General features: G+C 35.3%; 1 protein-coding gene across 7 annotated transcripts in view; it reads left to right on the top strand.

Moving 5' to 3' along the window:
• Wdpcp (WD repeat containing planar cell polarity effector) overlaps positions 1-14,690 on the top strand; it is a 313,989-nt gene that overhangs the window by 269,351 nt on the left and 29,948 nt on the right. The window contains exon 15 of one of the 7 annotated variants that reach the window (XM_063229503.1): positions 264-338. The exons of the other annotated variants lie outside the window; for them this stretch is intronic. Coding sequence (XP_063085573.1) covers positions 264-313 — 50 coding nt within the window. The 3' untranslated portion in view covers positions 314-338. The remainder of the gene's footprint in view (positions 1-263; positions 339-14,690) is intronic. 7 annotated transcript variants of the gene reach the window in all.

Here is a 14,690-nt window from a genome sequence, read left to right as displayed (position 1 = left end):
GTATACTTCCCAACACTTCAAACACACTTTTCCATTGTTCTTGCAACTTTCTGAAGCAAATCTGAAAGTCCTTCCATGGGTATTGTCATGATTTATGTTGGTGGCCCCTTCACGCGTTTGCATTATGCATTTGTGATTGGTTCATTGTTTAGCACTTGGATTGGGGATGGGAGTGCTACACTGGCCTAGGGGTGGAGCCAGGATGTAATGTAATGGCAGGAAGAAGGTGTGTCTTTTGCCAGTTTCTGCCTTGTTGTTTGTAGCCGCTGTGAACTACGGCCCCGCCATGCCACCTTGCCTTGGAGCCAACTGAGTATGGACTGAAACCTCCAAAAATTGTAAGAAATAAACCTTTCCTTTCCCAACTTTGGTCATCAGGTATTTTGCCTCGGCAACAAGTAAAAACTAACCAAGACACTAACCAAGACAGGTATGTTTACCCAAGATATGATTAAAAAAAAAATATGGTGATTGTGCTCCCAATTACCATGCAATGGAAAGGCAGACTCATAAAAACATAGTGTGTCCTCATCCATCTTACTCATTAGATCTGGCACCCTATGGCTTCTGGCTCTTACTGAAAGTCTGATGACCATGAGAGGTAAACTTTTTTTTTTTTTTTTTTGGTATGAGGGATCAAACTCATGACTTCACGCTTGGCAGGCAGACACTTGTGCCACTGAGCTAAATCCCTGGCCCCGAAGTAAACATTTTGACATCAGGTCAGCTGCAACAGTGCAACTAAAGACACTCAAGAAAGACTTCCAGAACTGCTTCAAAAAGTGGCAAGAATGATGGAATAAATGTGTTTGAAGTAAGGAGCTTTTAATAATATTAATGGCAGTGTCTTTTACTGTAATAAATTTTTAAAAACTTAAATATTGTTTTATATCTCATATGTATTTATATAAACACATAAATTTTATAATTATCTCTTAATAATCCTAAGATGTGTTCTAAAACTAATAAAGCATGCTACTTATCAGGTTGTAAGGATCCTTCTAGTGTGTTCCTTTGTCATCTCTGGGTAACCTTTCTCTATATAACTGAGGATGTTATTCTTAGTTTAAAGGAAGGAAGAAAATGGAGGAGGGCAAACTCTTGACCAGTCTTGTCAACTAGGAGTTGTATATCACTTCTGCTTATATCCCGCTTAAGAAACTTAGTCATAAGACTACACTAACTGTAACAAAGTTCGGAAACCACATTTAGTGTAGTGATACAGCACCCAGCAAAAACCTGTTACTGCATTAAAGCCATTTGGGGATATAGCTAGTAATTCAACTGTTACAGGGATAGCTGAAGAATAATGTTTTAGAAAAGGGAAAATGGGGAAACAACTTCTTTTTTTATAATCCTTATAAGCAGAAACATGAAAATATAAGCTCAGCTGCACTTAATGTAACTTGTCTATGCATTTGCATATCATGAAATTCTGCCAAATGCTTTATATTTCCAAATATGCTTATTGTATATGAGCTTTCAGATACTATACTACAAAAAAGTTATAGGCCTTATACTACAAAAAAGTTATAGGCCTTATAACTTATAATTATAGGCCATCTCCTTTTAAAAATATTTTTTAAAATTCTAGCATTATATCTATTTGTGTGTAGTGGAGAACTTCGAAGAATACAATGCACAGGCAGGGATAACATAAAATCACTGTATTTAGTTCCTGTCTTTTTTATGCATTATAGTTAATAATACTACAATCTTTGTCTCCCCTTTACCCAATGATATGTCATCAGTATAGGTCCTTGTTTTAAAAGGCTTAAATTTTCCTAAGTTTTCTTCTACCTAAAATGTTTTTTTAGTTTTACTATAAAATCATGGTACCATTTTAAAACTGTATAAAATTATATCCAATAGATGATATATGAATGAAAGTAAAAATCTGCTTTTGTATGTAAAAGTCTTTTAAAATTAAACTTCAAAAGAAGTTTTTAATTCTAAAAACAATTTAAATTATGACTTTTAAACTTCCATATTGTGCTTCAGAGGTTACACTGTCTTTCCTTCCCTAGGAGGTATATTCCTGTCAACCTACACTTGGATCCCATTACTTCTTCCTTTCTTTATTATGGTGTGATGTCATTTCTGATCTCTATCTTGCTACCTCTAGGCATCTTTGCAGAAAGACAGAATTCTAACCTGTTCATAATTTTAATCGCATCAAAGACTAACTGGTTTACTTGGCCATAGAGGTATATACAACACCATATTACTTCTTTAACTTAAAAGGGATAGATAGTTTTAAGTGATATTCCTAATAATGCCATGATTATCAAACTTTTGTTCTTTTTCATATGTGTGTGGTAACATGATGTTGGTCAGTCATAGAGTGTAACATATTAAATAATACCAATTGTTAATTAACAAACATTGATAGTCTCCAAATTAGATATTTATTTTTAGGGGAAACTGTTCCATCATTTAAATATTATTAAGACATTTTTTAGTTCTGATATATAAATTACTATATTCTGAAACAATATGTCAACTTGCTAGTACTCACCTAGTCATAAAGTGTGAGTCATTAAACAAAAGATAACATTATTTTCGTGTGGAGAAAATTGTAAATGTTAAACTATTTAGGCTAACTCTTTTTCTTCTGAGAAAAGAAACAAATGTCCTCCTTGACCTGGGGACCAGGCCGGCTCCCCACCGGATTGGGGACCAGGCCAGATCAGAGACTGTAGCAGCGGCGGCTGGGAGCTCTGTCCAGCCTGCGGGAACATTCTCTCTGATCTGGGAACCAGGCCAGCTCCCCACTGGACTGGGGACCAGGCCAGATCAGAGACTGTAGCAGCAGTGGCTGGGAGCTCCGCCCAGCCTGCGGGAACATTCTCCCTGACCTGGGGACCAGGCCGGTTTCCTACCTGACCAGAGACCAGGCCTGGCCGGTGATTGTAACTGCAGCGGCTGGAAGCTCCGCCCAACCTGCGGGAACTTTCTCCCTGATCTGGGGACCAGGCTGGTTCCCTACCGAAAGGAGACCAGCTGGCCTGGGGAGTGAAGCAGCAGCAGCTGGGAGTCCCACCCAGCATGCGGGAACTCTCTCCTTGACCTGGGGACCAGGCCGGTTCCCCACCAGACTGGGGACCAGGCCAGATCAGTGACTGTAGCAGTGGCAGCTGGGAATCCCGCCCAGCCTGAGGAGACATTCTTCCTGGCCTGAGGACCAGGCCGTGGTACCCTGCGGGTCCAGTGAGTGGGGCCATCGAAGGGAACCCCATCCCAGGCTGGCGGACCTCTCTCCAACACCTGGAACAACACTTGAAGCTCCAAAATACAGGAAAATGACAAAACAAAAGACCAAAATGCAATCTCAAACATCCAGCCCATTCCAAAAAAGCCCAGGAGCCATGTGTATAGAAGAAAACACATGCTACATAACTGAAATACCTGAAATAATGGTAACTGAAATAAAGAAGCAAGTATGGGCAGCCTTAAAGAAATTCAAACTAGAAATAATCTCTCAGATGAAAGAAGAATTGATAAAAGAAATGAAGCAGATGCTAAACATAGCTAAAGAAGATGCAATTAAAAAATTGGAGGAACTAAACAAAAGGGTAGAATTTCTGGATGAACAATTTAAGAAACAAACAATACATAAAACAGATGCAAAGAGATATACAGGAAATCAAAACTCCATTGAAAGTTGTAAAAACCGCCTCAATGAATGTGAAGATAGAATCTCAGACCTCAACAAGATTGCAGCCAGTGAACAGGAAAGAAAAGATCTTTTAAAAATAACAAGAAATCAGGAAATAACAATTCAACATCTACAGGATAATGCAAAGAGAAACAACATAAGGTTGATAGGGATAAATGAAAAAGAAGGGGACAACATAAAGGATGTCAAGAGGATATTTAGAGAAGTAGTAGCTGAAATTTTCCCAAACACGAGATTGGAAACCGATATCAAGATCAATGAAGCATATAGAACTCCAAATAGTCACAACCAAAATAAATCTACACCCAGACATATAATAATGACCATCCCAGAAATTGAACAAAAGAATAGAATATTAAAGGCTGTGACAGAGAAAAGACAGATGACCTATAAAGGAAAACTTATCAGAATTACAGCAGACTTCTCAGCACAAACAATAAAGTCAAAAAGAGGATGGAGTGATGTATTTCAGATCCTAAAGGAAAATGATTTCCAACCTAGGCTGATGTACCCTGCAAAACTGTCCTTCAAATTCAGTGGGGGAATAAGATACTTCCATGACAAAGATCAGCTGAAAAACTTCATGATCACCAAGCCAACCCTGCAAAGAATACTGAAAGACAGCCTAGATACATTTAGGAAAAAAAACACTAAACAAAGTAGACAATTAAACAGAGCAGAAAGATAAACATTCAACAGCAGAAAGATAATATGTCAAAAATAAACCAATATGTAACAGTTCTAACTATTAATGTAAATGGTCTCAATACACTAATTAAAAGAAACAGACTGGCAGAATGGATCAAGAAACAGAATCCAACCATATGCTGTCTACAAGAAACCCACCTAACTCTAAAGCATACTCACAGACTGAAAGTCAAAGGATGGAAAACAATACTTCATGCAATAGGAACCCAATAAAACAGTGGGGGTAGCGATTCTGTTTGCAGACAAAGTCAACTTCAAGCCAATAATGATCAGAAAGGATAAAGAAGGTCACTACATACTGGTTAGGGGAAAACTCCAAGAGGAAGAGATAACTACCTTAAATATATATGCATCAAACTCCTAACAGAAATGAAAAACCAAATCACCAGTAACACAATTCTGACAGGAGATATTAACACACCATTGACACCAATGGACAGATCAACCAAACAGAAAATCAACAAAGAAATAAAAGAACTGAATTGCACCTGTGAACAAATGAACTTAATAGACATATACAGAGTGTTCCACCCAACAACAACAGAATACACATTCTTCTCAGCAGTACATGGGTCATTCTCTAAAACAGACCATATATTAACTCACAGAACATATATAAATAAATGCAAATGAGTTGAAATTATCCCTTGCATGCTATTGGACCATAGTGCTATGAAATTAGTAATTAATGATAAAAGATACTGCAAAAATCCCACAAACACATGGAAACTGAATAACACACTCTTGAGTAATCAATGGGTCACAGAGGAAATTAAAAAGGAAATTAACCAATACCTACAAACAAATGAAAATACAGATACAACTTACCGGAATCTATGGGATGCAATGAAAGTCATCCTCAGAGGAAAATTTATTGCACTGAGTTCTCACATCAGGAAAACAGAACAAATACAAATAAACAACCTGATGCTACACCTCAAACAGCTAGAAAAAGAAGAGCAAGTCAAGCCCAAAGCTAAAAGAAGAGATGAAATTATAAAAATCAGAGCAGAAATCAACGCAATAGAGACTAAGAAACCAATCCAAAGAATCAACGAATCAAAAAGTTGGTTCTTTGAAAGAATAAATAAAATTGATAAGCCCCTAGCCAACCTTATTTAATAAAGGGAAGAAAGCTCAAATCCATGCAATAAGAAATGAAAAAGGTGAAGTCACTACAGACTCAATAGAAATACAGAAGATTATCAACCCCTGTTTCGAAAACCTCTACTCTCAAAGGTTTGATACCACAGAAGAAATAGACAGATTCTTAGAAACATATGAAGTACCAAAGCTAGATCAAGAGGATGTAAAACTGCTGAATAACCCAATCTCTATCAATGAAATTGAAAATGTAATTAATTCCTTACCTACAAAGAAGAGCCCAGGCCCAGACGGATTCACTGCAAAATTCTACAAGAAATACAAAGAAGACCTAATACCGACACTCCTCAAACTCTTCAATGAAATTGAAAGGGAAGCATTCCTTCCCAAGTCATTCCTGAAAGCAAATATTACTCTAGTACCAAAACCTGAGAAAGACCCAACTGAAAAAGAGAACTACAGACCAATCTCCCTAATGAACACAGATGCAAAAATCCTCAATAAAATATTGGCAAATAGGTTCAGCAAATCATCAAGAAGATTATACACCATGACCAAGTGGGATTCATCCCAGGCATGCAGGGATGGTTCAACATACGTAAATAAATAAATGTAATCCACCATATCAATAAAGCCAAAAGTAAGAATCACATGATCATTTCCATAGATGTAAAAAAAGCCTTCGATAAGGTCCAACATTCATTCATGATAAGAATTTTACAGAAAATTGGAATAGATGATTTTTACCTCAATATAATAAAGGCCATTTATGACAAACCAACAGCCAGCATCATACTAAATGGCCAAAAATTGAAAGCCTTTACTTTAAAATCAGGCACAAGACAAGGATGTCCTTTATCACCTCTCCTATTTAATATAGTACTGGAAGTACTAGCCAGAGCAATTAGACGAGAGAGAAAAATAAAAGGGGTAAAGATAGGAAAAGAAGAAAAATTGTCATTGTTTGCAGATGACATGATACTCTACATAGAAGACCCCCTAAACTCCATTGAAAGACTCTTAAATATAATAAATTCAGTAATGTAGCTGGATACAAAATCAATACTCAGAAATCAATAGCATTCGTATACACTAACAACAAAATCACAGAGAGGGAAATAAGAGAAACCACCCTCTTCACACTAGCAAGCAAAAAAATGAAATATTTAGGAATTACTCTTACAAAAGAAGTGAAAGAACTAAACAGGGAAAATTATAATACACTGAAAGAGGAAATTGAAGAGGATCTCAGAAAATAGAAAGACATCCCATGTTCATGAATAGGAAGAAGAAACATTGTGAAAAAGGCCATTCTCCCAAAACTGTTATACAGATTCAATGCAATCCCAATAAAAATACCATCAACATACCTTATAGATCTAGAGAAATCACTCCTAAAATTCATCTGGAACCAGAAGAGACCTAGAATATCAAAGGCAATTCTAAGCAGCAAAGGCAAGGCAGGAGGCATCACAATCCCTGACTTGAAGTTATACTACAAAGCAACAGTAGTAAAATCAGCATGGTACTGGAATCAAAACAGAGCAGAGGATCAATGGAATAGATTAGAAGATACAACCACGGCTAAAAACACACTCAACCATCTTATCTTTGATAAAGGAGCCAAGCAGGTTCACTGGAAAAACAGCAGGCTTTTGTTTTGTTTTGTTTTGTTTTGTTTTGTTTTGTTTTGTTTTGTTTTTTGGTCTTTTTTCCTTTTTCATGGGTACCAGGGATCAAACTCACGACTGCCTGCTTGCAAGGCAGGCGCTTTTGCCGCTGAGCTAAATCCCCAGCCCCAACAACAGTCTTTTTAATAAATGGTGTCGGAAAAACTAGGTCTCCATTTGCCAAAAACTAAAACTCGACCCAAACCTATCACCATGTACTAAACTAAAATCTAAATGGATCAAAGATCTGAATATTAAAACAGAAACATTAAATCTATTGGAAGACAAATTAGGTAGAAACCTTGAAGACATAGGGGTAGGTAGAGAATTCATGAACAGGACTCAAACTGCACGGGAAATACTTCCCAGAATCAATAACTGGGGCCACCTCTTATTAAAATGTTTCTGTAAGTCAAAAAAAAAAATCTCCAGCATAGTGAAAAGAAAACCCACAAATTGGGAAAAGATCTTAGTGAACTCCCCCTCAGACAAGGGACTTTTGTCTAAAACATATAAAGAATTAAAAAAACTCAGACCCCCAAAATTCAAAGACCCAATCCAAAAATGGGCATCTGAGATGAATACACACTTCTCAAAGAAATACAAATGGCAAATAAATACATGAAAAAATGTTCATCATCATTGGTTATTAGTGAAATGCATATTAAAACCACACTGAGATTCCATCTCACTCCTGAAAGAATGGCTAGGATCCAGAAAACCAATAACAACAAATGCTAGAGAAGCTGTGGGGAAAAAGGAAGTCTCCTACACTGTTGGTGGGTGTGTAGACTGTTACAACCTTTGTGGAGATCAGTCTGGAGATTTCTCAAAAAGATGGGATTGGAAGTCCCATTTGACCCAGCTATTCCACTTCTAGGCATATTCCCAGAAGAACTGAAAGCATCACACCACAGTGATATATGTGCACCTATGTTTATAGCAGCACAATTTGTAATTGCCAGATCTTGGAAACAACCCAAATGTCCATCAACTGAGGAATGGATAAAAAAGCTGTGGGATTTCTATGCAATGGAGTACTACTCAGCTATAAAGAAGGATCACATTGAGGTATTTATCAATAAATGGGTGCAGCTTGAAACCATACTCATAAGTGAACTAAATCAAACTCGCATCTGTGAACACTGAATAGTTTCCCTAGTGTAGGAAATGATTCAAATAATATAAAAGTATGTGGTAACCATGATTCCCCATTATGTGGCCTTGAAGCCTTATAAAGTTTTCACTCATTAATTGGAATGGCTTTATTTTGGGCTATTTGATATTATGGCCTGTGATGCAATAAACATCCATTTTGAAGAAAACAAGACATCAAAATAGCTAGTGCTGATTTAATACCATCTTGTTTTGAAACCACACCAAACTATGGCTCTTCTGTCTCCATTGATTTTATCATGTTGTAGCTTGCTGGATTTTATCGTATGTGGTAGTATAAACAAAAATTGTTATAGGCAAAGAGACAATATAGAAACCATTGATCATTTTTCTGTTAGCTGGTTCTAAATACTCTACAATGCTTTCATCCACTTGAATGGTGTTACACAGTCTTGATATGTTTGATGCTATAGCATATAAAGTTATATTCAAATATTTCAAGGAAAAAGACACTATGGTAACTACTATTGAGTCGGGTTATTTGGTGGTGAAGCACTAGGTTGCTGAAAATGTCATGCTTTAACCTGTATTGTTATTATGCCCCCTTTTATCTCAACCTCTCCCTTATTCATTAAAAAATTATTTAATTTTTTTAAATTTATTTTTTAAACTAAGGGGAAAAAAGCAAAAATCTAGCAGGATATATTATAGTAACTTTTTTGATTTCCTATCAACTTGAAGTCCTGTAATACCCCCGTTATCTTGTTTTGACTATTAGACTCTATTCTGCTCTGTATGAAAGTATCAATTATCAGAGTATAGGCAACTTCTTTGAAGGCAATAAGATTCACTGTGATGCCCATTCTGGTTTGACTATTATCCTCTTTTGAGGTTCTGTAAGATTTACAAAGTTTAGGTTTTATTGGTCTTGTTCTCTACTGTTTTGTTTAACTTTATAATACCTAATGAGATAGACAATTCTTCTTAAGGAAGCAAGAGGCATTATGGTAACCATTGTTGATAACCTTGTACTCTGTTTTTACATCATGTGCTATGTCTATCCTTGGTTTTGACTGACAGCTTTGTTGTATCATGCTTGATTTTATTCTCTTACAAAAAAAGTAATAAGATCTAAGCGAGCAATAAAACCCAAAATATGTAAATTTTGTTGTAATAAAGAGAGGGAAAGAAAAGTGCCCTGAAGGATACAATAGCAAGGGTGTTTAGGTATGTTAAATAGAAGACCATTGTATTGGTCAGGGTTTTACTAGAGAGAACAGATATAACCCGGAATATATATAGAAACAACAAGATTGGCTTACGAATAGTCAGTCTCAGAGTCCAATGAGGAAGCGTGCAGAGGGTGTCTATGCACTGGAGGCCGAAGGGTTCAATCCAAGATCTCTGGAGTTCACCCTAGTGTCTTGTGCAAGTCCACACCAACAGGCTAATGTGATGAAAAGCTGAAGAGTCTACGCTGGGAAGCTGAAGAGTCTGTACTGGAAGCCAGGAGGCAAGGTCCAAACTAAAGGCAAAGACTGGAGCTTCTCCCAAGAATGGCATTGATTTGTCCTTCCTCCTCTCCTTTTATACCTCGAGGTGATAACTCACCCTAGGGTGGGTCTTCTTCTACATCCTTGGGTGTAGAATTGCTAAACCCAGTTAGTTAGCTTCTAACTGTCTCAAGTTGACACAATCAATCAACCACTAGAACCATATTATTATTTTGGATTGGATTACTAAACACAGCTGTTTGCAGTCTCACTGTTTGAATGTTCGCTTTGTGTGCTTAGATCCTGTGACCTGAAAAACCGTTTCTAAGATGACAATGAGTAATCTATTAACTGGTGATAGCTTACTGTTTTGTTTTTTTTTTTTGTAGTTCTGAATTACTTGTACCCTTACACTGTTTTGTTTTGTTCTGCTTTTTTTTTCTTTTTCATTTTAAATTAAAAAAAAAAACAAATGTCTCAAATTTTCTCTGCTTATTAATGAGATTAGTAAATTATGCTGATTCAGGATACAGTAAGTAATATTTAAATTTTCTACAGGAAAATAAAGCATTTTGCTTGGGGATATAGTATTAAGGATAACTAAACTAAAATGGAATTATGTCAATGTGGTTAGTCTGGATTATAAACAGTATTTTCTACCAATTATCCCAAAATATAGATTGGAAAATTCATACAGTGATATGATATAAACTGTAAAAATATTAAGGTAGTACTCAGGCATGCTGAGTTCTAGTCTTAGCTGAACTAGTCAGGACAAACCATGACATTTGAAAAAGTCTCAGCTTGCTCATTTATAAGGACTTGGAAAATTCTGAGTTTTTATTTTTCCTGCACTAAAATTTTATTCATATAATTCCGTATCACAGGATAGAATTCAAATGAAGGTAATAAAATTCTAGTCAAAATATAACTCTGAAACAATCATTTATTTTATTTAATAAAACAGAATAATCCCAACTAAAAAAAACAAACATATTTTGAGGGTTTCCTTACAGACTTCATTCAAAGTATATTTTTCAGTCTAATCTAAAAATATGTAACAGAGTTTCCTGAGCAAAAAAGATGATACTGAAAAAAAGTTCTACATAAACAGTGGTTTTATATGTAGTAGCTAACAAAAATAATAAAATCATTGAACTTCAGAGCTGTTTGAGCTTCGTCCAGATGTTTTGACTAAAGTTCTCAGTATGGCAAATTTATATCAGTTCTGAAGTTAATCTTCCTATGCCCTTCCCACATCCTCAGGGAAACTAAATTCACTATTTTTGTTGATAGTTGGCCTTTAAAATTCTAAAGTTAAAATCATATTGTAAAGTTAAAATCATATACGTGGTACTTTGGCTCATGAACTTAATTTGTTTTATGATTTGGGGGAAGATGGCCACATTTGTGTTGGTGTGGAGAAGATGGCTGTAGTTATTTTTGTCACCTAATATAGAATTTCACGAATGGAAGCAAACTTTTGTTGAGTGCTTGTGTTTGAGAAAGGAATTTTGTACAAACAAAAGCATTTGTGAACTAAAGTATTATATATTTGCTTTATCAAAATCAGTACACTTGTTAAAATTTTATAGTTTAGAAAATAGCTTCTTATAAACATAAGTTATATTATCAAGGTGACTTGGGGAAGAATCAGGTTTTTTTGTTGTTGTTGTTTTATTTCTTTTGGTACCGGGGATTGAACTCATGACCTCATGCTTGCCAATCAGGCACTTTTGCCACTGAAATATATTCCCAGCCCCAAGAATCATTTTTTATAATTACTTAAATTCTGAAAGTTTAAGGAAAATAAAATGCCATGCTGTTATAGATCTAATCATCCTGAAATACTTTTTGCTTAAGGGCAGATAGTGTTTACATTGTAGAAATTCACAAATTCTACAAATTTTTATTTTGTTTTGTGTTGGGCTAATTGTTAATTGCTTACTAGCATATCACTAAGGCAATCACAGGCCATGTATATAAGAAAAGACCTATGAGGCTTCCTTGATTATAAAACTACTAGAACTGAAATTTTGCACAGACACATATTCTCCAACTTCTTGAGGTTTAATTGAATAAAAAAGGGAATAATGTCCATGTTCTATGTAATGTTATATATATTTAAGCTTATATAGCCATGTTGTCCAAGAAATTAATGGAAGTCACATACCTTAGAGTCTATACCTTAGAGTATAACTCAAATTAGATGTGAAATAGTCATTAGAAATACTGTATCTGAAAGGAGAAAAGGAACTTGGGAAAAGATTGTATGTATATAGGTATATATATGTGTGTATGTGTATATATATATGCAGGATAGATAACTATACTACTAATCTCTATACATTCATCAAAAAGAACAATTTGTGCTCTCATTGTCTGATCGTTTGATCATTTTTTCATGCCTCAGTCTTATAACCTGAAGGACTACTTCTAAGATAGCAATATGTAATATATTAACTAGTGTTAATTTCCTTTTTTAAAAATTCTGTATCTTTTTGTTTTGAAAAGAAAAGGAAACAAAACAAAACCAAAATAAAGAAATACTGTGTCTGCAGCTGGGACAGTGGTCCATCCCTGCAGTCTCAGTATAGAAGAGGCAAAGCCAGGAAGACTAGAAGTTCAAGGGCAGCCTGGGCAGCTAAGCAAGACCTTGCCTCAAAATAAAATCAAAATGGCTAAGAGTGTAATTCGGGGCTAGAGCACTTCTGTAGCATGCAGTGAGGTTCATTTGCCAATACTACAAGAAAATAAAACTTTAGATGTCATAAAATTTATAGTTAAATAGTTTTATAGTTAGTTGCTGATGCCTCAAGTAGTTTTATTGTTAGTTTCTAATACCCCATTCTTTAAAATTTTACAATTACTAAGTTGAATTTTGTTTTTATATTTTAAATTAATTAAAAATAAATAAAAATTTGATAGTCCCACTCATACTACTATTGTTATGGTTTAGATCTGGAGTGTCTCCCAAAAGCCTTATGTGTTTGAATCATGTGGAAGGTGTTACGCTCATTGGTGAATTCACCTACTGGTAGATTCAACAGCTGAGTGTGATGTTGGAGGCGGGTTCCGGGTTGGAGGCAGATTCCTGGGCATAAAACCTGGAAGTGATTAAATCTCCCTGTCCCTGGCTTCTCCACTCACGGTCTGCTTCCTGGTCACTATGTTATGAGCACCCTTCCTCTCTCTTGTACCATGTCATTTCTGTCTTAGAGCCAACCATGGACTGAAAATATGACCCAAAATAAACCTCTCTTATAGTTAATGGTGTCAAGTAGTGGGTTCTAGCGACGAGAAAGTGACTAAGAAAGCTATGTTTCAAGATTCAATAATAGCTACATGTAATAGTGGCTACCATATTTGACGGTGCAACAGAATACAACATAAGTAATGCTTTACAGAAGCTCCTTTATTTGTACCTGCTTAAAGTGTAGAATCAAACTATTTCATTTTTCAGTGTCTTTGTTTTCTGAGGTAATAAATCTTTGAAGAATGATAAACTAATACGTAAAACAGTTTGACAATAGAGATTTTAACTATTGGTATAATCATAAAATTATTCACATGGTATTATAGTAGCTGCTTTTTTTAACATGTCATGTTTTTAGCAGATAATAAGCTGCATTTTGAAGAAGTTTAACCATGTTAGGTGTTAGCAATAAATGCTAAACATCAACAGGGTGTTTCATCCTTAAAGGCCTTCACACGTAGTCACTAATCTGATAACATCATTTGCATTAGAAGTGAATTTTGAGGCCAAAGAAGGCCTTTCTGCTCAACAAAACCTTCACTATACTTGTATATATATATATGTACTGTATTACAGAATGTATGACAAGTGTTAATTTTTTTCCTGAGTAATGAATAAAATATTCATATTAAATAACTTTTCCTCTGACTACCATGATAAACTAATCCCAACAGATAAATGTTTTACTTCCTTAATGTTTACTCTTTTGTGTTCTACAAAACTAAAAAGTCAAGTACCGCTTTCTTAAGTACATAAAATGTGTATTAAATATCATTTTATTGTATTTAATCTCTAGACTACCATCAGAATAATTATAATACATGGGCACTACCGTTCTCAAAATACTTATCTGTATCATTATCTCAACAGCACTAAAACATAAGCTGGACAGGTTTTATTAAGTGGACTTTGTAAATAAAAACCCACTCTCTAAGGCTAAGTGACTTGCTCAAAGTTAATGATCAGTGCAAGAACTAGAGCCCTAATCTCTTAAGACACATGATTTTCACCACCATTTATCAAGTGCTTATTAGATACTGGAGAATATGTTAAACATTATTGAGGCTTTACCTGTTTAATGGTCTCAATTTTACAACATAACTATTTACAGATGAAAAATATAAAGTATGATGAAGAAAGGCTGTTACCAATAGGTCCCTTTTGTTTTGTTTTGTTTTGCCTGAAAGCCTGTGTTCTTAATTTCTATACTGTGCCAAATCTAAAACTGAAACATCGTTAGGGTAAGCAATGGGGAAATAACATTCATTGGAAATAGCTACTATCTACCATATATTAATTGCTAAGTATAGTGCTAAGCTCTGCAGTTACTGTTGTATTTTATATGTACAACACCCATATTAGTTTATTAGTTTTCTCACTTACAAATGAGGACATAGATTCAGTGTCACAGGCAGAATTTAAAACCATGACTATGAATCACATACTCTGGAGTTCACTTTGCCATTCTGCTTATTTAAATTTCAAGTACACTGCTGTTTCCCCTATTTCTTGATGGCTGTTATGGTTGATACATTATGTCAACTTGAAAAGTTTAATGCAGTAACTCAGCAGGGGGCTATGTTCTTCTCTTTGTAAATATCTTCAGCCTATGCAAGAGGAAGGCAGGGGGATTTTATGATTGCTACCCCTGCCCTGGGGTTGGA

The sequence above is a fragment of the Cavia porcellus genome, unplaced genomic scaffold (assembly GCF_034190915.1).
Source record: "Cavia porcellus strain 051 isolate PalLab524CR breed Dunkin Hartley unplaced genomic scaffold, mCavPor4.1 scaffold_18, whole genome shotgun sequence".
Lineage (NCBI taxonomy): Eukaryota > Metazoa > Chordata > Mammalia > Rodentia > Caviidae > Cavia > Cavia porcellus.
The sequence above is the reverse complement of the archived record's forward strand: the minus strand, read 5'-3'. Positions and strand labels throughout refer to the sequence as shown.